Source organism: Polypterus senegalus, chromosome 13 (assembly GCF_016835505.1).
Source record: "Polypterus senegalus isolate Bchr_013 chromosome 13, ASM1683550v1, whole genome shotgun sequence".
Lineage (NCBI taxonomy): Eukaryota > Metazoa > Chordata > Cladistia > Polypteriformes > Polypteridae > Polypterus > Polypterus senegalus.
In genome coordinates, this window is record NC_053166.1 from 33,526,062 (window position 1) to 33,549,001 (window position 22,940).

A 22,940-nucleotide genomic window follows, 5' to 3' on the forward strand; every position below is an offset into this window, starting at 1 on the left:
CTCACTGGACTCGCCGACTAAGTGCAGCTGCACAAATGAGTGAGCTCAAATTAAATGAAAAAAAGTGGCTGTATAAAATTGGGATTTATCAATGTCTTACTTGGCCACAGAAACCTGCCAATATTGACCATCTTGGATTAAAATGTTTGATCAGGCAAAGACATTGGCAAAACATCTCAGAGTGCTGATTAGCATGAGTCCTGCCTGAGCTTGGTGTAGTGGCCAAGACTAACCCTTAAAACAAAAAATGTCCAGTTCCAATTCCCACCTCTGTGACTTTAAGCGACCTATTTGAGGTGTATGTAATATACTTAGATTACCCTACAATGAGTGATGGAGGATGTGCCATTCTGCCTATTTTTGGTTTCTGCCTTGAACCTGTTGCTGCTAGGATGTGGCCTGGCTCTATACTAGCATAGAATATGAATAAATGGATGTTTAACTGTAGATTTAACTTGGAATTCCATAAAAAAAATGTTTTTCTTTGGCAAAAGTATAAAGATAACTTAGGGAAAAATATACACTCATCGAGCAAATTATTAGGAACATCTGTATACACCTGCTGATCCACGTAATTATCAAAAAAATCGTGTGGAAGCAGTGCATTAAATCATGCAGATACATATTAGGAGCTTCAGTTAATGTCCACATCAAACACCAAAATGGGGAAGAAATGTGATCTCGGTGATTTTGAATGTGGCATGAGTTTTGGTGCCAGATGAGCTGGCTTGAGTATTTCTGTAACTGCCGATCTCCTGGGATTTTCGCACACAACAGTCTCTAGAGTTTACAAATCATCCAGTGAGTGGCAGTTCTGTTGATGATTGAGGTCACAGGACAATGGTCAGACTGGTTCAACTGAGGTAACCACTTTGTCCAAGTGCGGTGAGCAGAAAAGTATCTCAGAATGCGCAACATTGAAGGCTACAAGCAGCAGACCATCACGTTCAGATCCACTCCTGTCTGCCAAGAACAGAAAGCTGAGGCTGCATTGGGCACAGGCTCCCCAAAACTAGACAGTTAAAAACTGGGAAAACACAGCCTGGTTTGGTGAATGTCAGTTTCTGCGGAGTCACACAGATGGTAGAATCAGAGTTTGGCACAAACAGCATGAATCCATACACCTAACCTACCCTTATGTCACAGTCCAGGCTTGTGGTGGTGTAATGGTGTTACATTACTGAAATTGAAAGTGAGTTTAGTTTTCTTGAGTGGCCTTCTCAGTCACCAGATCTTAAACCAATAGAATGCCTTTGATATGTGGAGAGATTTATAGCCCTAATGTGCAGCTGACAAATGTTCAGAAACTGTGTGATGTAATCATGTCATCATGGACCAGAGACTCAAAGGAATGTTTCCAATTTCTTGTGGAACCCATGCCAGATGGAACTGAGGCTGTCCTGGGGGCAAAAGAAGGCTCAGCCAGTGTTTGTATAGTGTTTCTAATAATTTGCTGAGTGACTGTATATAACACACATTTTTTGGAACATTGGAAGGGGAACAGCAGTAGGATAGGAAATGGCACATCAACATGATGAGCTGCTTTGAAGACTTTTCATTTTCTTTATTATTTTTTTTTTAAATTAGGCCCTTCTGAATGCAATCACCTTATGTTTGGGAAATGCCAGCTGAATGGTACATTTGTGACTCATTTCAGGAACAGAACTCCAATTGTTATTTGCCATCTTCTGAGCCCACGGATTCTAATAGAGGATTGGATAGCTTGTAGGAGTGGGGTTAAACCCATCCTATCAGCTTCAAGCACTCAATTGGCAGTGCAGAGGACACACACATTCATTTATACTTGACCAGTTTATTTCTAAATGCATACTATATTTATGTTTAAGTCAAAAAGGAGGTGAAAAAATCACATTTATTTTTGAACATTCAGTCATACATATGATTCATTATATTCACTGCACAATTCTGTACTGCAAATGCAGTTACTAAAAAAAGAACTTAATTTGGCCTACGATTGAGATGGTTTGGACCGCTCTGTAGATAAAGTGTATACTGTAATCAAGGGAAGATGGTTTGCTATAATGTAAGGATAGCAGTCTGTTTAAAATTTCAGATATATTTATATAATCTAAATGCATTAATAATATACAATTCATCTATTTATAATCAAACCTATTTAATATAGTTTACAGTTTAGGGTATATAATATAACAAAGTATTGATTTTCAGCAAGTATTAGAGTGGAGTAACCTTCCCTTTTCCTTAATCCATTTATAGATCCAGTTCCCTCTCCCATCCATTACAGGTTTGAGGAGAGCCAGATTCCATAATGGCAGCATCAGACACAAAGGAGAAGCCTGCAGTGGACTGGATGCCAGTCATTTTGTTGCAGGGCCAACTCAGTCACATACTGTACAAACAAAACACAATGACACTGGGCCAGTTTTGAGCTTCCCATCAAAGTAACATGCACAGTGCTTATAAAGAGTATTCACCCCATTGGAATTTTCTACATTTTATGGTTATACATTATTTACTCATGGTAGAATTAATTGGGCTTTTTGACACTGATCAACAGAAAAAAGGACTCTTTAATGTCAAAGTGAAAACAGATCTCTGCAAAATAGTCTAAATTATTTACAAATATAAAACATAATGTAAATGACTGCATACATATTCATCCCTTTCAAATCAGTATTTAGTGGATGCACCTTTCAGCGTATCGTTTTCCATTTCTTCCTGTCCAAGGTGTCTTCAGGTGCGGCTTCAGCTTGTTTCATGTCCTCATTCAAACTGATCCAGCAACACTGTCTATCTTCCACGCGGTCTTTTGCTACATGGGTTGAAGTGAAGGGCTTTCTTGGCCACCGCCTAGTTGTGAGATCATGAGTGAAGTTTGAAATCCAGCCACAAATTCTCAACTTGAATAGGATCTGGGGTATAACTCGGCCGATCCAGGACAGGACCCAGGGCATTAACATTGTTGTTTTTAAACCATTAATTTGTATCTTTGGCTTTATGCTTGAGGTTGTTGCCTTGCTTTAAAACAAATCTTCTCCCAAGGTGCAGGTTTCTTGCAGACTGCACCAAGTTTTAATCCTGGAATTTCCAAGGGCCTGCTACAGAGAAGTACCGCTGCAGCATGATGCTGCCACCACCATGCTTCACGGTGCAGACGGTTTGCTGTTGATGATGTGCAGTGTAACATGGCTTTAGTCTGATAGTCAGAATGCTCAATTTTGGTCTCGTCAAGCTATAGGACTGACTTCAGGGTCTCCCAAGTGCCTTCTTGCAAATTCAAGCAGATATTTCATTTTACTTTTTTAATTTAACAGTGGCTTTTCCTTTGCTACTCTCCCATAAAGCTGTGACTGGTGAAGCTTCTAAGCAAACGTTGTATCCACAGTCTATCCAATCTCAGCCAGTAAAGCTTGTAACTTCTTAAGAGTTTTCTTAGGTCTCTTGGTACCCCCATCACTAGTCATCTTCTTGCATAATCACGCAAGTTTTTATATACTGCCTGCTGTAGGCAGATTTACAGCTTTGCCATACTCTTTTCATTTCTCACAGACTGATTTAACCGAACTCTAAAGGATATTCAGTGACTTGGATATTTTCTTGTCTTCAGCCCTTGGCTAGTTCTTTTGAATCACCTTTTCACATTGTTCTTTGGTCTTCATTGTTTAGTTAAGCTACCATACTAACTAACCACAAGTTGGACCTACAGATAAGATGCATTTGATAATTTATACTACAGTCAATTTAAACCTGTTGACTACAGGCAGGTGACCTCCATTGAACTATGAACATTGAATCGTCAAGAGTATCAAATTCCTTGGTGTTCATCTAGCAGAGTACCTCAGCTGGTCCCTCAACATCAGCTCCATAACCAAGAAAGCCCATCAGCGTCTTTAATTTGTGCGAAGGCTGAGGAAAGCCCTCCCGTCACTCATGCTCACTGCCATCTAGAAAATTTATTTACAACATCCTGTGCAGGTTCATCACTCTGGTCTGGGAATTGCATTGTCATGGATCGCAAGACCCTGCAAAGGATAGTGAGGACAGCTGAGAAGATCACTGGAATCTCTCTTCCCTACATTACGGACATGTACACTACACGCTGCATCCACAAAGCCACCATCCTTGTGCACCCCTCACATAAGTCATTCACTATTTTGCCATCTGGAAAAAGGTATGGAAGGATTCAGGCCTTCACTACCAGAATGTGTAATAGTTTCATCCCTCAAGCCGTTTGACTCCTAAACACTCAGGGACTAGACTGATAGCACATGTACACCTTCCCACTCAACTAGATCATGTCTTTATATTTATTATTATCATACTTTTAATTTTTTCATACTTCCATTGTCATGTTTACATCTTTTCTTTCTACCTAGATATTGCCACATTTTGGCACAACCTGCTGATTTTTTGTACCTGTAGGTATCAAAAATGTGTTCTGGTCAGCGCTGCACTGTCTTTGTTTGTACCACTGTCTGTCTTTGCACTGTCCTGCGATGTTTGCACACATACACTTTATGTGTAGTTTTCCTGTAGTCCTGTGTTCTATGTAGCACTGTGGTCCCGGAGGAACATTGTTTCGTGTCACTGTGTACTGTACTAACTGAATATGGCTGAAATGACAATAAAAAGCTACTACTACTGCTGCTAATTCTGTGACTTCTAAAACCAATGTCCGCACCAGTGATGATTTACAGTAGGTGTGTCATATTAAAGGGTGTGAACAGAGTTACTTTGTGTTTTATAATTGTCATTAATATAGACCACTTTGCAGAAATCTGTTTGCATTTTGATGTCAAAGTGTCTCTTTTGTTGATCGGTGTCATAAAAGCCAAAGTCTATTTAAATCTACATTCAATGCTGTACAGTATAACAATAAAATGTCCAAGGGGGTGAAAATCTAGAGTATGGAGACACATATAAATTACATACAAATACACAGGCAGTTATAGATTTGGGATTTGAACACAAGCCCCTAGACATGTAAGCCACATTACTTTGTTCAACCGTAAATCCCAAAACTTAGAAATGTTTGCTTAAAATTATGATCATTAAGAAATTCATGCAAAATAGTTACTCTAATGTGTGCAAATCGTTGTTAATCCATTATTGACCGACAGGGTCTAAACAAAAAACAAAAAAAAGGAAGCCACACTGGTTAATAGTCCCTATATAATCAAGGGTTAAAAACAAGTGCTGTCAGTAGCTGCATGTTGTGTATACAGTGCATAAAGAAACTACAGGATGCATGCTATGGTGGTGGACCTGAATGGAGCTAGCATTATTCACCCATCAGGACAGAGTAGCCGTAAGTTCTAGTAATGAGACCATCAGGATTCTACTCTAGGGCATGGTGGAGGGGAGTTGTACTTTCATATTAATATGTTCATTACAAATTTGTATTGTAAGTTTAAGATGTTGATCAAAAAATTATCACAAAAAACAGATTGGTAAAGGGCAAGGAAAATGTAATCTGCCTTTTGTTAAATATTTGTTATTTACTGTTCACCCTTTCAATTCTTTACATTTTGCAAACTAGTTTGGTTCAGTGAAACTATTTTAATGCATTCACTCTTTAGTATAATTTAGTTCTACATTGGAAGGAACTCTAGGTTTTACTATTTCAAATTTTGAGATGCGGAGACAGCGCCCAGTGTTTACACAATACAGTATGGACAGTTTATATACACACACACCTCACAACTATAAATTTATTTGGGTACATAACAAAAGACCTTCAATCTGAATAATAAATCTTTAGAAATATTATATTACTACAAAACTACATAGAGTGCCAGCAGAAAGTATTCAAACCCCCACACTTTTTGCACATTGTTATGTTTCAGTCTTATGTTAAAATCATTCAATTTCTTTCTTCTCGTCAAGCAGCGCTCAGTTTCTCAGAATGACAAAGCAAAAAAGGATTTTAGAAATTTTTGTGAATTTATTAAAAATGAAAAATAAAGCATTCAGGTCCTTTGCTATGACACTTTTGGCTTAGGTGCATCCCATTTTATTGCTCATCATTTGGATTCCACCTTCGGCCAATTCAATTGATTGGACCAGATTTGGAAAAATCACACACCTGTCTACAAAATGTCCCACAGCTGAAAATGTATACCAGAGCAAACACCAAGCCATGAGGTTGAAGGAATTGCCTGTAGAACCTAGAGACAGGATTGTGCTGATGCACCAATCTGGGAAAGACTCCAAAAACATTTTTGCAACACTGAAGGTTCACAAAAGCAGAATGGCTTCTATAATTCATAAACGAAGACGTTTGGAACAACCAGGACTACAGTGAGCCCAATGGTCTCTCTGGTCAAGGTCCAGAGAAGCATTGTAGTGATGGGAGAATCTTTCAGAAGGACAAATATTACTGCAACACTCCAGTAATCTGGGCTTTATGACAGAGTGGGCAGCTAACACGTGAAAGCCCACTTCGAGTTTGTCAAACATGCAGCGAAAGGACTCTCAGACTATGGGAAACAAGATTCTCTGGTCTGTTGAAACCAAGATTGAACTGTTTGACCTCATTTCTAAGCATTTTGTCTGGAGGAAACCAGTCACCGCTAATCACCTGTCCAACACCTAAAGGTGAAGAATAGTGTCAGAAGCATTATGTTGTTGGAGTTGATTGTCAGCAGCAATGACTGAGAGACTAGATAGGGTTGAAGGAAAGCTGAACGGACCAAAGTACAGGGATATCCTTAATTATCATTCGGGGTCATTTTTGCTAAATCGCTTGTAATTCGACCTCTCCAAATTAGAATCATTGCTGTTATTGAACTATCTGGAGTATAAACACATGTTTGGTCTCTTTGTAAAGGTCACATTCTCTAGTTTCACCCTTAGTAGTCAGAATCACTGTAGGTGTGACTGATCAAAAGTTATGCACATTAGAACTCACAAAAAAAACAAATTTTTTTGTTCTCGCCTAAGTTTTTTTATGAAAATAAAGGAAAATAAAGCTGCAGTAGGTATGTGGGGACAGAAACACACTATGTACCAACAGAATAACTTGTTGACTACTCAAATTTCAAATTTGAAAAGAATACCTGTAAAAATGACATTTTCTACACCAGTTTTTATGTGGGCATGCTCAGGGGCTTTTTAGAGAGACCATTATGCACATTTTGGAACATATGGAAAAAGTGTAATAACTTTTGAATGCTTCAACCCACATATATCAATGAGGGCTCTACTGAAAGCTTACACCTAAAGGAATCTATATCTGCACACAGTGTCACTCTATTAGTTATGGAAATTCATGTTCCATAATAAAAACAATAAAAAATACACATTTCTATGTAAAAATAGTCAATACAAGTTATGGGCCAAAAATATATTTATATTTTTTATTTTTTACTTTTTTTTATAAAATGCACACAAACTATATATATTTCTTTTACAAACTGTTACAACACAGCTCAGCGTTTTTCCATGTGCCACTTGATGGCAGCAATCACTAGCAAGCAGAAAGCACAAGGGCGTGGCACGTCGCTCTCCGCCATTACAAGTCCCCTGTGCCGGTTGAATACTTTCACCGCTACATGCATCTATTATTTAATCGAGCGTTTATTTACGTTTAAACTTCTACTTTTATTCATATTTAAAATGCGAAAAAACTTGGCGAAATCACAATAAACAACCACGCACCAACTCTGCAGACTGGCATAAATGCCACCTTCACGCAGCTCCGATCGCTTTGTTTACAAGTTAGTATGGCAAGTTACATATCAAAATGCTCGGCTGCTCATTGGCTGTAAGTTTTGAGTGTCAGTCACAGTGTCCAATCAAACTGGTAGATTCTACCAGAGTTCAGAGCTATACGTCATCCTCAAAGCTTTCTGTGACACTGGTTGGCTATACGAGGTGCCAGTCAACCCCAGACCCATCGTAATTGGCCAACTTAGGTGTCTTTCGGAAGCTAACACTTCCGTGTTTCATGCGGTAGCATGGTTATCGCTGACAGAAACAAATTACGTCTAATATGAGCAATATAAGTGAAAAAAAAGTACGTAGGTGGTCTCAAGTTATGAAACGTTTTCTGGAGTTTTGTCCCTTTGAGAATATATCGTGTGTTTTGGACCTAAATCGTTTTACTGGATTATATTCGCTGGAGCCTTACGGACACAATGGGATCAATACTGCTCGGAAATATTGATGTTTGACTTGCAGGGGGTCTTCAAAGGTAGGCACAGTCAACTCTTAAAAGTATGTACTTCTCTGTAAAAAAGGCTTTAGTGTCAGTGCTGTGGTTGTTGTGTGTCAAAATGGTTTATATCATCGGTAAGACGAGACTTTGAAGTTTCATTTGATGGGTAGGGTGTCGAGATGCATGGCAGATGGGCATGCACACATTACTGTAACGTTTTTAAAACGCTGTTATGTCCCGGGACCGGCACGTGTGCGCGTTAAGCTGCTGCAGTGTGCACTGGGCCTTAGGTTCACTTTCAAGTGGGACAACGATGCTAAGCACAAATCAAAGACAACACAGGAGTAGCTTAGGGACAACTCTGGGAATCTCCTTAAGTGGCCCAGCAAGAACCCAGACTTAAATTCAATCAAACATCTCTGGAGAGATATAAAAATAGCTGTCCACTGATGGCTTCCATCCAACTTGACAGACTGCAACATAACAAAATGTGTAAAGAGTGAAGGAATCTGAAAACTTTCTGAAGGCCCTGTATATTCTCATACCTGCTTAATCAAGTTTAGGGACATGAGGTCTGGAGCCTCTGTAACGTGGCTCATAACCTAAAAAAACAACACTGGACAGCATGCCATGCATTGCAGGGCCCACTCATGCTCACACCCACCAGCCAATTTAAAGTCAGCAGTAAATCTAAAGTATACACTCTTCTTTGGGATTATGGGAAGAAAATTTGTGTACCTGGAGCAAAACACCTGCTGACATGCAGAGAATTGATAAATGTCAAACAGACAAAACTGGGTACAAGATTTAAAGCCAAAACTAGATCTGTGAGGTGCTCACACTAACCACTATGCCACCATATTACATCATAGTCAGTTATAAATAAATGAATGACTGTATATTCATAACAAATAAATTCTCAGATCTACTTAATCTGATGCTGAGTTGCAGGGGCCAAAGCCCATTCCCTCATAGTGTAAGGCAGAAACCAAACCTGGACTGAGTATGCACACATAACAGGGCTGACTGTACATTTATAAGCTAACAAAAATTAGATAATAATTGCAAGTACAACCCCTGTCTGACATGGGCTTATCAAAGCATTTCATCCTTGATGACTGCATATTTTGATTTATTTACTTTTGCAATGCAGCTCAGCACCAAATTGACTTTTCCTATATGAAGTACAGCATGAGATCCAATCCTGGATCTGATGTCCACCCAAGGAACACTGTAGTTGGACCAGGTGTCTAAGTTATAAATGAGACTAGTGATGCAGGGTGATCTTCACAATTGTGTCAGGAGCTTGTCTGAAGTCCACACAATTCCAGCTGTGAAGTAACTCCAAAGCAAAGTGCCTCCCCCAGCTGTTGCTAGACTTTTTGAGACTTACCTGTCCGTTGCACTGAGGCAGGAGAACTATCAAAACTACAGGCCACAGCTTTTTCTCTCTGCTTGAAATACTCTCGGGGGTTTTCTGTCCGTTGAGCGATGATTGCTGCTGCCTCCTGTAAAAACATTAAAGCAGGTATGTAATAACCCCATTCTACCTCACTATCAAAGTGAGAACAAAATACTGTGCTTCCAATCCATATATTTTCTAAATTATACACTTTAGGGATATGCGAAGCTAGTGCCTACCTCAACAGCACTAAGTGCAAGGTGGGAAACAAACCTTGAACTATAGGGAAAACACTTCTGTAATGAAATATACAATCGCAGCAGCCTAACAGTATAGAAAGTGACAGCACAGAGAAAATAGACCGCACGTAGGACTTCAGAAGATGTCAAGCTGGTAGGAAATGGCATTCTTTATTCTTTTTTTTATTATTGGTAAAACAATAATCGGACCATGTTGATGCACCAAAATTCATACATGGAAATGTTAGCCTATAAATTGTGAATCCAATTTTATGTTTTTAAAGATTTGTTGAAAATCTCTCTCAAAATAGCTTGAAATCAGATGCTTTGGCATGTAAATTTGATATAAAATACCTGAAACACAAAATTTTAGTTTAACAAACCTCAACTTCAGACTCCATTTTCTTCTCTTTTAATTCATCCTCATCCTCTACCTAAAAAGAGAGGGCACAAGTTTTATGGGTATGACTCTTTTTTTGTGGTCTCACCTTACTTTACCACTAAGCAGTAATTGCATTAAAAAAAGACCAGACAGACTGGAGTGCTCCAGATTTATATACTTTAAGCCTCCAGTACCTTGAAAGTGGTGTATTTCAAGCAGAAATCAATGTCTACCAGAAATTCTAATTCACACATTTGTGTGGCCACTTTTAGTTATTTGTGCCTAACACCAAGTTGGTCTTCTATCTGCATCAGGACTGAACTCACTGGGTCACATAACCAATAAGATGCTGAAAGTCTGGACCAGGAATGGAGGTCCAGTCTGCTCCATAGTTAACTGGTTCGATCTCTATTCCTAATGGCTTCTTTCCCCCTTTCTTTACAGATTTTGATTGGTTTCAGATTTGGTAACTAGGGATGGGACTAAATCAACCTGAACATACTGTGCTTTTAGCCATTTCAAGGCTAGTCTTGTAGCATGGAGAGAAATCCTGCAGAAAAGTTCATAACCAGGTGCCATCATGAAGTAACGTCCTCAATCAATGAAGACAGTTTGCGACATTGAAACCACTTTGCGACACTGAAACCCTACTTTACATGTATCTGGGAGCCAGTTTGGCATGGAAACACTCTTACCTCATTATGCTAAACACACCACTGTGAACCAGAAGTAGATTAATCAGACCAGACAATGGGTCTTCACTTCTTTAGCATCCAGTGACGGTTTTCCTTAATATAATGGAATGATGTTGTCATGCTTTTTGCTGATTGCACTTGTGTACATTCTATGATAAACTTTGCTTTCTGATATAACTTTTTCAAAATAACTGTTACAGCTTGAATATTGGAGAAATGAACAGAAAGAAAGTCTTGTCAGTCTTTATTAGTCCATCTCATCAACAGTGCCAACCACAGGCCCATTGATCCAACATCCATTTCTTATGCTAATGTGATTATTATAGGTTATTTCTATGGTGAACAAGGGCTAATGTGCATTCTGACTGGCCAGCATCTACACAGCCCCATGTGCAGCAGTTTTCTATGCACGCACTGTACAGCATGACACATTTCTCTTGTAACCATCGTTAAATTATGCAGTTTGTGCCACAGTAGCCCTTTCGGTGGTTCTTACCAGGTGGGATGGCCTTCATGGACCTCAGCATCGATCAGTCTTGGCCACCCATTACCCTGAGCACCTATTAAGACTTGTCATTTTGGAAATGATTCAGCACTTTTCAATGTCACTTAGGTATGTACATCTGCATTCAACATGTTGACTAGGAGTTCCTAATGAACCGTTGAATAAATCCCTGACCTTCACATGTGGCAGTCTTCATATGGAAATGGTCATACCATTTTGGCTAAACCAGGTCTAGAAAAAAGAACACCTTTATGATTTCTATATTATCATTTAGTTTGCTTCCTGACTTTTCTATTTGAAGTTAGTTTTAACTCTGTTATATGTTTACATGTGAAGGACTGTCTCGTGCAGTATAAGGAATATGGAATCTTCCAAGAATACGTAAATGGCTGTTTACTAAAATGGGTGCCTGAAATGTGATTTGAAAACTTTATTCACTACAAAACAATTTAAGTTGTTAGGCAGCATTTGGCACTGAGACACAAGTGAAACAAACAACTGAAAAATGGCCCAATAATGACCTCTGGTGCTCTTTGTGTCACTTTCCCTTTAAAATACTCTAATATTATAATCATATGAGGCATAGTGGCACAGTGAATAGTGGTGCTTCTTCACAGGTTCAACTCTCATGCACAGTTGTTGTCTAATAGGAGTTTGCGTCTCCATGTGCTCTGGATTTCCTCCCACAACCCCAAGTATGTGCAGGTTTACTTATCTGCCAATTCTAAGTTCGCCCTTTCCAAGTGTGGGTGTGCGCATGCGAGTTTGACCTGTGACATGTCCGGGAACACTTCTTACTTTGCACTCTGTGCCGCCAGGATATGATCACAAATAGGATTAAATGACTTCTGAGTTGGAATATTCTTGCTAGATATGGGAAGCTGAAGAATATTTAACTTATTAATTTTGGATATTTGGGGACAAATTAATGCAATGTGTCTTATCAAGTCAGACTACAGTTCGACTGTTTTGACAGATTTTGTTTTACACTTGAAGCATAAGCATAAGATCAAGTGATATGCTCAAATTCATACAGTGAGGCAAAGATGGCAACTGAACCAAAAACGTCATGGTCCAAGGCCACTATACCACCCTACCTTACAATGTGTCTTGTATTTATGTTGTCAGACATCAGCAGTGTAGCAAAGAAATCAGCACTGCTGCATTACAGGTCCAGAGCTCTGGGTTGTAATCCCAGCCAGGTCACTATGTATATGGAGTATGTGGGTATTCTGTCCAGTTATTATGGTCTTCCTAGTATATCCCAAAAATATATGCATTAGGCTAATCGGCAAATCCAAATGGGCCTGGTGTGAGTGACTCTGGGTCTGTGTATGAGTGATTCCTGATTTACTCCTGATGATGCTGGCATAGGCACCATACTGAATGATGTCAGTTTATTAATAGGTTTATGCTGTCAGTTAGGAATAAAGAGTGAAAGAATGCATGTCTTTTTATTTTCTTTCTAAAACTTTAAATCTTTAACCAGCTTTCCCCAAACCTAATTAAAGTTGGAGCAATTATTACCATGTAGTCAAAAGAAAAGAAAAAAGTAATCAATGATTTCTTACAAAAATTGATTGGTGACTTGACCTTTCTTTGGCTTCTTCTGCTTCCTGGGTCAATAATTTCTTCCTGTTCACAGGGAGACAGAATCGTACATTTTAACAGCAAGATTACATTTAAGGAAAGAAAAATCATATTTGCACTATTTAAAGTCAAATGAAGAAACTTCTAGAGAATAATACAGTAAGTGAGGCATTGATCGACCTGGGTGAACATATTGCACAAGTCCAAGTCAGATCAAAATATCTTACGGAATTCGAAGTTATAACAAATTGTATTTCTGATATTGAAAATCCACTATTTGTGGTCTGTTCTTCTCAAAAACCAAAATACATTTTGTTGAGAAACTGATTAATACACACTTTTTTGCACCTTCTAAGTGTTTCAGATACAGATTCACAAAGTATACAGATCCCTTCACTTTGTACAAATTGTTACATTGTGGCCTTGTGGTAAAATCATTTCTAATCATTTTTCTCTCATCAAGCAACACTCATTACACCAGATCAACAAAGTGAAAACAGGATTTTATACATTTTTGCAAATTTATTACAAATAAATGTATGTATGTATGTATGGATACAATGTATGGACATTGTAGTTCCAGTAAGAACAGTATGCTGCTATGCTAACAACAAGCCATGGGTTACAAGTGACATCAAGGGCCTTTTGAACCAGAAGAAAAGGGCTTTTAAAGGTGGTGATAAGCATGAGCTGAAGTGCGTGCAGAAGGAACTCCGAGTCCAGCTCAGGGCGGCGAAAGAGCAGTACAGGAGAAAGCTGGAGCAGAAGTTGCAGAGCAACAGCATGAAGGAAGTGTGGGATGGGATGAAGATTATCACTGGCTGCAGCTCGAAGCGGGGTGCCGCCATCGAGACAGACGTGGAGAGAGCAAACCAAATGAACAACTTCTTTAATAGGTTTGATCACAGTAACCCACTCTCACCTCGGAGTACTGCATCCTCCAACCATCCTTCTGCTGATACCAGCATAGGTGAGACATCCCCACCCACAATTACAGCAGCCCAGGTGAGCAGAGAGCTGAAAAGACTTTGTGCCAGCAAAGCAGCGGGTCCAGATGGTGTATTGCCACGATTGCTGAAGGCCTGTGCGTTGGAACTGGGGAGTCCTCTACAGCGCATCTTCAACCTGAGCCTGGAACAGGGGAGAGTCCCAAGGCTTTGGAAAACATATTGTATCACTCCTGTCCCAAAGGTATCACGTCCTAGTGAGCTGAATGACTTCCGGCCTGTTGCTCTGACGTCACATCTGATGAAGACCATGGAGCGGCTGCTGCTTCACCACCTGAGGCCACAGGTCCGCCACGCCCTCGACCCTCTGCAGTTCGCATACCAGGAGAAGGTGGGAGCGGAGGATGCCATCATCTATATGCTTCATCGATCCCTCTCCCACCTGGACAGAGGCAGTGGTTCTGTAAGAATTATGTTTTTGGACTTCTCTAGCGCCTTCAACACCATCCAACCTCTGCTCCTTAGGGATAAGCTGACTGAGATGGGAGTAGATTCACACCTTGTGGCATGGATTGTGGACTATCTTACAGACAGACCTCAATATGTGCGTCTTGGGAACTGCAGGTCTGACATTGTGTGCAGCAATACAGGGCGCCGAGGGGACTGTACTTTCTCCGTCCTGTTCAATCTATATACATCAGACTTCCAATATGACTCGGAGTCCTGCCACATGCAAAAGTTCGCTGATGACACTGCTATTGTGGGCTGCATCAGGAGTGGGCAGGAGGAGGAGTACAGAAAGTTAATCAAAGACTTTGTTAAATGGTGCGACTCAAACCACTTACACCTTAACACCAGCAAGACCAAGGAGCTGGTGGTGGATTTTAGGAGGCCTAGGCCCCTCATGGACCCTGTGATCATCAGAGGTGACTGTGTGCAGAGGGTGCAGACCTTAAATATCTGGGAGTGCAGCTGGATGACAAATTGGACTGGACTGCCAATACTGATGCTCTATGTAAGAAAGGTCAAAGCAGACTATACTTTCTGAGAAGGTTGGCATCCTTCAACATCTGCAGTAAGATGCTGCAGATGTTCTACCAGATGGTTGTGGCGAGTGCCCTCTTCTACGCGGTGGTGTGCTGGGGTGGCAGCATAAAGATGAAAGACGCCTCACGCCTGGACAAACTTGTTAAGAAGGCAGGCTCCATTGTAGGAGTAAAGTTGGACAGTTTAACATCTGTGGCAGAGCGACGGGCACTAAGCAAACTCCTGTCAATCATGAAGAATCCACTGCATCCACTTAACAGTGTCATCTCCAGGCAGAGGAGTAGCTTCAGTGACAGACTTTTGTCACTGTCCTGCTCCACTGACAGACTGAGGAGATCGTTCCTCCCCCACACTATGCGACTCTTCAATTCCACCCGGGGGAGTAAATGCTAACATTAATTTTATTTTAATTTTTTTCATTTTTATTACTATTTAATTTAATATTGTTTCTTTGTATCAGTATACTGCTGCTGGATTATGTGAATTTCCCCTTGGGATTAATAAAGTATCTATCTATCTATCTAAATAAAAAAAATTAAATATTACTTTGACACAAGTATTCAGATCCTTTACGCAATACTTTGCTGAAGCCTCTTTTGTAGTGATTACAACCTGGAGTTTTCTTTGGTTTGATGAAACGAGCTTCACACACCCGGATTTGAGGATTTTCTGCCATTCTTCTCTTTGAGGATTTTCTGCCATTCTTCTCTGAGAACATCAGTGGAAGCTATTTTAAGGTCTCTCCAGAGATGTTTGGCTGGGTTCAAGTCCTGGGTCACTGAAGAACATACAAAGAGTTGTTCCTAAGCCTCTTCCATGCTGTCTTTGCTTTATCTTTAGGGTCACTGTCCTGTTGGAAGGCGAACACTTGACCCAGTCTGAGGTCTAGAGCACTCTGGAGAAGGTTTACATTAAGGATATCTCTTTACTTTTTTTTGTTCAGCTTATCCTTAACTTTGACTAATCTCCCAGTCCCCAACCCCACAGTATGAAGCTGCCAACACCATGCTTCACTACTGGGATGGTATTGCACACGTGATTAGTGGTACCTAGTTTCCTTCAGACATGATGCTAATCTCAAGATTTGCAAACTCCCGCTGCGTCTTTTACAGAGAAGAGGTTTCCATCTGGCCACAATGTCATAAAGCTCAGATTGGTGACGTGTTATAGTAATGGATGTCTTTCTGTAAGTTTCTCCTATCTTCACGCAGTTTTTTTGGATTTCGGCCAGAGTAATCATCTTGGTCAGTTCTCTTACCATGGCCTTACTCCCATGACTTCTCAGTTTGGTCCGCTATAGGAAGAGTCTTGGCTGTTTCAAACTTCTTCCATTTAGGAATTATGGAGGCCAAGGTGGTCTTCAGTAACCATCGATGCTGAAGGATTTTTATATACCCCTCAGATTTGTGCCTTGATACAATCGTATTTATAAACTATACAGGCAATTCCATTCACCTCATGGCTTGGTTTTTGCACAACTGTGGGACTTCTATAGATAGGTGTGTGCCTTTCCTAACATGCCAATCAATTGAATTGACCACAGGTGGACTCCTAATTTCTCAACAATGGCCAACAAAATGGGCTACATCCAGAACAAATTTAAACTACTGTAGCCAAGGGTGCGAATACTTGTTTCAGTGTAATATTTCAGATTATTCCTTTTAATTTGCAAAAGTTTCTAAAATCCTGCTTTTGCTTTGTCATTCTGAGCTATTAATTGTTGCCTGATTGAGGCAAATCATGAATTTAAATGGGATGGCACGGTGGCACAGTGGGTAGCGCTGCTGCCGTGCAGTTAGGAGACCCGGGTTTGCTTCCCGGGTCCTCCCTGCGTGGAGTTTGCATGTTCTTCCCATGTCTGCGTGGGTTTCCTCTGGGCACTTCGATTTCCTCCCACAGTGCAAAGACATGCAGGTTTGGTGCACTGGCGATTCTAAATTATCCCTAGTGTGCTTGCCCTGTGGTGGGCTGGCACCCTGCCCGGGGTTTGTTTCCTTCCTTGCGCTCTGTGTTGGCTGGGATTGGCTCCAGCAGACCCCGTGACCCTGTAGTTAGGATACAGCGGGTTGGATAATGGATGGATGAATTTAAGTGATTTTAGCACAAATGTGCAACATCACAAAATGTGAAAAAAGTGAAGGTGTTGAATGCTTTCTGAAGGCACTGTAGCTGTGCTACACAGTGAGTCTTTACAGTCATGCGCCAACCCCTTTTCAAATGTACTTTACCCCCTTTTCTGATAGCCTACCTCCAGCTGTATTTACAAGCAGCTACTTCTGAGAGAATGTGACTCTCACACATTACTGCTTCATCCAGTTTCTACACCAGTACAATCCAGTTTGAGGTCTTGGGCACTAGAAGTCATCCTGGCTGCATCACATCCTCACCCCATCATAGGACACACTCTACCCACATAATGAAAATTCAAACTTGCCATTTAATAAACACGCTTATCATTGGATTGAGGGAACAAAACTAAAGTCATAAAGGAAAGATCGTTGTAGACACAAGTAGATCATGCATATTCCACACAGCCTTTGAAATTAAGAGACAACAATGCTGACCAATGCATCACCACGCTCCCCTGGACTGCTTTATTTTAATAAGAATTTTTACAGGTTGATTACATAATTCACTTTCTGTCTTTGACTTTAAGATTAAGAACCTCAAATAGTAACCAGGATGCTGCTTTGATTCCTTGCTAAAATGGTCTGGAATTCACATTTTTCCTATATACTTGCAAGTTACACTCGAGAAACACTGTTCCCTTCCAATGGTTCAAAGATGTGACATTTTGCTCTCATCAGCATAAATTCAAACAGTACATGTACATTTTAAGTATTTTCTGCTGCTGTTTTGTCTTGAGATGAATCCTGTTGTGTCCAAATTATAGAAAAGGCTGGCTTCAGCTTGGCCTTGTACTGGATAGACTCAAGTTCAGAAAAAAGATATGTGGAACTCTGTAAATACACATCACTCAATCAGTGCGTAACAGACTGAAGGGAAAAAACTACTTTGTATGAACAAAATTAAATCATTTGTTATTTCTTTTCCTTTGCTAGGATGGGCTCCATTGTGCAAGACATGAGCGAAGGAAAGGACAATGAGAGCACTTGTATGACTAATCATTAGAAGTTCACAAGGTATGTAGAGTATATCCTCATGATGCGTGTTCGTTTAATAATTTAGTGTTATAATATAGAATCATAATGCATGTAAAGGTTTTTTGCCATTGATTAACAGTATAAAAAGAAAAAAAACATATCCTTCTAAGCTGAGAAACTGAAAAAATGCTTGAAAAATACCCTTCTTGAGTTAATGTCAGTCAAGTTACCTTTACCCTAAATTCCAACCATGAGGCTTTAAGGCTAAGTCTCTACTAGAGCTTTGTACCTTTGCCTACTGCAAATGTTGTCCATAACAGTTATAAGACCTTTTTTCCATTGGAGGGACAATATGTCACATTGTAATTAATTTCTAGACTTTGCTTGGACCAATCCAACACTTTATGTTAGCCATTTCAATGGACCTTAGGCTATAAGTTTTCAGTTTTACTACAATGGTTTTCTTAAGTTCCAGATTTACTACAGACTGCAGTGAGGTTTCTTTCAGAATCTCACTGTAACATATTATATTTTTAATGCAGAGGAACATTCCCATAGCATGATGCTACCATCACCACATGTCATTATAATGTAGTGCCTCTTAGAATGATGTGTAGTGTTGTATCATTTAAAACAGGGATAACTGAACATGGGTCCTGGAGGTCTGCAGAAGTTTGGTGAAGCTCTTAGATGTGCTTAGCAAGTTGCATCATTGGGCACATGTAGTACTCTATATCTGTTGGCTTATTCTTACTTCTTGTGATGTGGCATGAAATGTATACAAATTCAAGCGGGAGCAATGAGGCAGGGAGCAACGAGCCCTTGGTGGTGAAATATATGCAGTATTGCTGAGAATTAAAGTGCCCCTTAGAGATCAAACCACAATGCACCGGTTCGCAAATCAGAAACAGAGAAGTGCCAGTACAGCGTGTTGGATTTCTTCAAGCCCTGAGTACAGCGTAAGCCAGAAACGATGGCATGCCTTGATAAATTTAGGAAGTGGACATTATAAATGGTTCAACATATTTTTTTTCACCTGTTTTTTTCTGTACAGTGCTAGACATCAGCTAAATAAATGTGCAACCTGTAAACACCAATGCTGTATGTAATCATAAGTTAAATAAAACCACGATTCAGGGTATACTGCGTTTGATCTAAGAGAGAGGGGTTGGGAGCACACGCTGATAGCACATTGCTGCACTCACCACACCCTCCCAAAATTTGTAATGGCACAAGATTACAGATCAGAGCATTTAAATGTTAAATCTGTTTGAAGCTACTGGGCAAAATTATTTTTATACGCAAAATTCCCATTATTGCTACTAGGGTTGGGTATCAGCACTGATGTTTCGATTTGATTCTGATTCACAATGTCCTAATTCAATGCAAGCTCGATTTTATCCTGACTGAATTAGCGTGCACTGATAAATTTGAAGTGATTACTTTTTTTTTTTAGAAGTTACATAACCATACATAGAGAACATTAACATAATGACAAATTTCAGTAACACTTTATTTGAAAGGTGTCTGCATAGTGACTTCATAACAAATGCATAAGCATAGGAATGCCAGACATTTAAGAAGAAATACTTGATTAGTAATCAACAGTTAACATCAGTATTTAGGAGAAGTGGAACAAAATATCATTGCTCTTTTCAAAAAGAAAAAACACTTTTCACAGACCTGCACTCAAAATTCACCCTAATTTAATCCATCCATCCATCCATCCTCTTATGCTTATCCGAGGTCGGGTCGCGGGGGCAGCAGCTTAAGCAGAGAGGCCCAGACTTCCCTCTCCCCGGCCACTTCTTCCAGCTCTTCCGGGAGAATCCCAAGGCGTTCCCAGGCCAGCCGGGAGACATAGTCCCTCCAGCGTGTCCTGGGTCTTCCCCGGGGCCTCCTCCCGGTTGGACGTGCCCGGAACACCTCACCAGGGAGGCGTCCAGGAGGCATCCTGATCAGATGCCCGAGCCACCTCATCTGACTCCTCTCGATGCGGAGGAGCAGCGGCTCTACTCTGAGCCCCTCCCGGATGACTGAGCTTCTCACCCTATCTTTAAGGGAAAGCCCAGACACCCTGCGGAGGAAACTCATTTCAGCCGCTTGTATTCGATCTCGTTCTTTCGGTCACTACCCATAGCTCATGACCATAGGTGAGGGTAGGAGCGTAGATCGACTGGTAAATTGAGAGCTTTGCCTTACGGCTCAGCTCCTTTTTCACCACGACAGACCGATGCAGAGCCCGCATCACTGCGGATGCCGCACCGATCCGCCTGTCGATCTCATGCTCCATTCTTCCCTCACTTGAACTCCTCCACTTGGGGCAGGATCTCTCCCCCAACCCTAAGAGGGCACTCCACCCTTTTCCGGCTGAGGACCATGCTCTCGGATTTGGAGGTGCTGATTCTCACCCCAGCCGCTTCACACTCAGCTGCGAACCGATCCAGAGAGAGCTGAAGATCACGGCCTGATGAAGCAAACAGGACAACATCATCTGCAAAAAGCAGTGACCCAATCCTGAGTCCACCAAACCGACCCCTTCAACACCCTGGTTGCGCCTAGAAATTCTGTCCATAAAAGTTATGAACAGAATCGGTGACAAAGGGCAGCCCTGGCGGAGTCCAACTCTCACTGGAAACGGGCTCGACTTACTGCCGGCAATGCGGACCAAGCTCTGACACCGGTTGTACAGAGACCGAACAGCTCTTATCAGGGGTCCGTACCCCATACTCCCGAGCACCCCCACAGGATTCCCGAGGGACACGGTCGAATGCCTTTTCCAAGTCCACAAAACACATGTAGACCGGTCGGGCAAACTCCCATGCACCCTCCAGGACTCTGCTAAGGGTGAAGAGCTGGTCCACTGTTCCGACCAGGACTAAAACCACACTGTTCCTCCTGAATCCGAGGTTCACTATCCGACGGACCCTCCTCTCCAGAACCCCGAATAGACTTTTCCAGGGAGGCTGAGGAGTGTGATCCCTCTATAGTTGGAACACACCCTCCGTCCCCTTTTAAAGAGGGGACCACCACCCCGGTCTGCCAATCCAGAGGCACTGTCCCCGATGTCCATGCGATGTTGCAGAGACGTGTCAACCAAGACAGTCCTACAACATCCAGAGCCTTAAGGAACTCCGGGCGATCTCATCCACCCCGGGCCCTGCCACCAAGGAGTTTTTGACCACCTCGGTGACTTCAGTCCCAGAGATGGGAGAGCCCACCTCAGAGTCCCCAGGCTCTGCTTCCTCATTGGAAGGCATGTTAGTGGGATTGAGGAGGTCTTGAAGTACTCCTCCCACCACCCACAACGTCCCGAAGTGAGGTCAGCAGCGCACCATCCCCACCATATACGGTGTTGACACTGCACTGCTTCCCCCTCCTGAGACGCCGGACGGTGGACCAGAATCTCCTCGAAGCCGTCCAAAGTCGTTCTCCATGGCCTCTCCAAACTCCTCCCATGCCCGAGTTTTTGCCTCAGCAACAACCGAAGCCGCGTTCCGCTTGGCCTGCCGGTACCTATCAGCTGCCTCCAGAGACCCACAGGACAAAAAAGTCCTATAGGACTCCTTCTTCAGCTTGACGGCATCCCTCACCGCCGGTGTCCACCAACGGGTTCGGGATTGCCGCCACGACAGGCACCACCACCTTGCGGCCACAGCTCCGTCAGCCGCCTCAACAATAGAGGCACGGAACATGGCCCATTCGACTCAATGTCCCCACCTCCCTCGGGGCGTGGTTGAAGTTCTGCCGGAGGTGGGAGTTGAAGCTACTTCTGACAGGGGACTCTGCCAGCCGCTCCCAGCAGACCCTCACAACACGCTTGGGCCTACCAGGTCTGACCGGCATCTTCCCCACCATCGAAGCCAACTCACCACCAGGTGGTGATCAGTTGACAGCTCTGCCCCTCTCTTCACCCGAGTGTCCAAGACATATGGCCGCAAGTCTGACGACACAACCACAAAGTCGATCATCGACCGGAGGCCTAGGGTGTCCTGGTGCCAAGTGCACATATGAACACCCTTATGCTTGAACATGGTGTTCGTTATGGACAATCCATGACGAGCACAGAAGTCCAATAACAAAACACCGCTCGGGTTCAGATCGGGGCCATTCCTCCCAATCACGCCCTTCCAGGTCTCACTGTCATTGCCCACGTGAGCATTGAAGTCTCCCAGCAAAACGAGAGAATCCCCAGAAGGTATGCCCTCTAACAACCCCTCCAGAGACTCCAAAAAGGGTGGATACTCCAAACTGCTGTTCGGCGCATACGCACCCTAATTTAATTAATTAATTAATTTAACATATGTATTGCCACATCAGAGTCAACACATATTATGGGGACGCCTTGTTTTATTACAATGCGATTGCATCTACTTTATAAAATACCTGTATAATCTTATGAATAATAACATTATAAAATAATCAAATATAGCTTCTTAAATAATAAATGTTATATAATAAGCTATTTGTGTGTTATGAATCTCCATGTAGACACCCTTCACCTAAACTGTTAGGCCGAATTTATTTCCCTATTTGACATTTAAAATCTTGAATTAGTCAAAATTAAAGATACTGACAGAAAACATTTGTCTTTCCTATAATTTTGCAAGTTATACATATCTTCAGTTGCTCACTTGTAGCAGTCACGTTAATCAGTCTTGAAAATCTGTCCTGACAGTCCTCCGACAAGAAGGAAGCATTTTAAAACTGCTGTATTATGGAGCTACGTCAAGTCGGCTGCTTTGAGCGCATGTTCACTTTTGTATTGCAGGCTGCTCTAAAAATTCCAACAATTTCCTACATGCTTTGCTGAGTCGGGTGCATTGTAGGGTCTCTTATTTTTACAGATAAAACCTACAATAGATTACATCATTTTCTGGGCACAACTT

The 22,940-nt window shown here is 41.6% G+C and overlaps 1 protein-coding gene across 5 annotated transcripts in view; it reads right to left on the reverse strand.

The window, feature by feature from the left end:
* dbn1 (drebrin 1) overlaps positions 1-22,940 on the reverse strand; it is a 181,837-nt gene that overhangs the window by 20,614 nt on the left and 138,283 nt on the right. For 4 of the 5 annotated variants that reach the window (XM_039776490.1, XM_039776489.1, XM_039776488.1 and 1 more), the window contains exons 8-10: positions 12,935-12,998; positions 10,165-10,215; positions 9,534-9,648 (exon numbers count right to left, since the gene is read on the reverse strand). In XM_039776490.1, coding sequence (XP_039632424.1) covers positions 9,534-9,648; positions 10,165-10,215; positions 12,935-12,998 — 230 coding nt within the window. The remainder of the gene's footprint in view (positions 1-9,533; positions 9,649-10,164; positions 10,216-12,934; positions 12,999-22,940) is intronic. The other variant, XM_039776491.1, reaches the window with a different exon arrangement.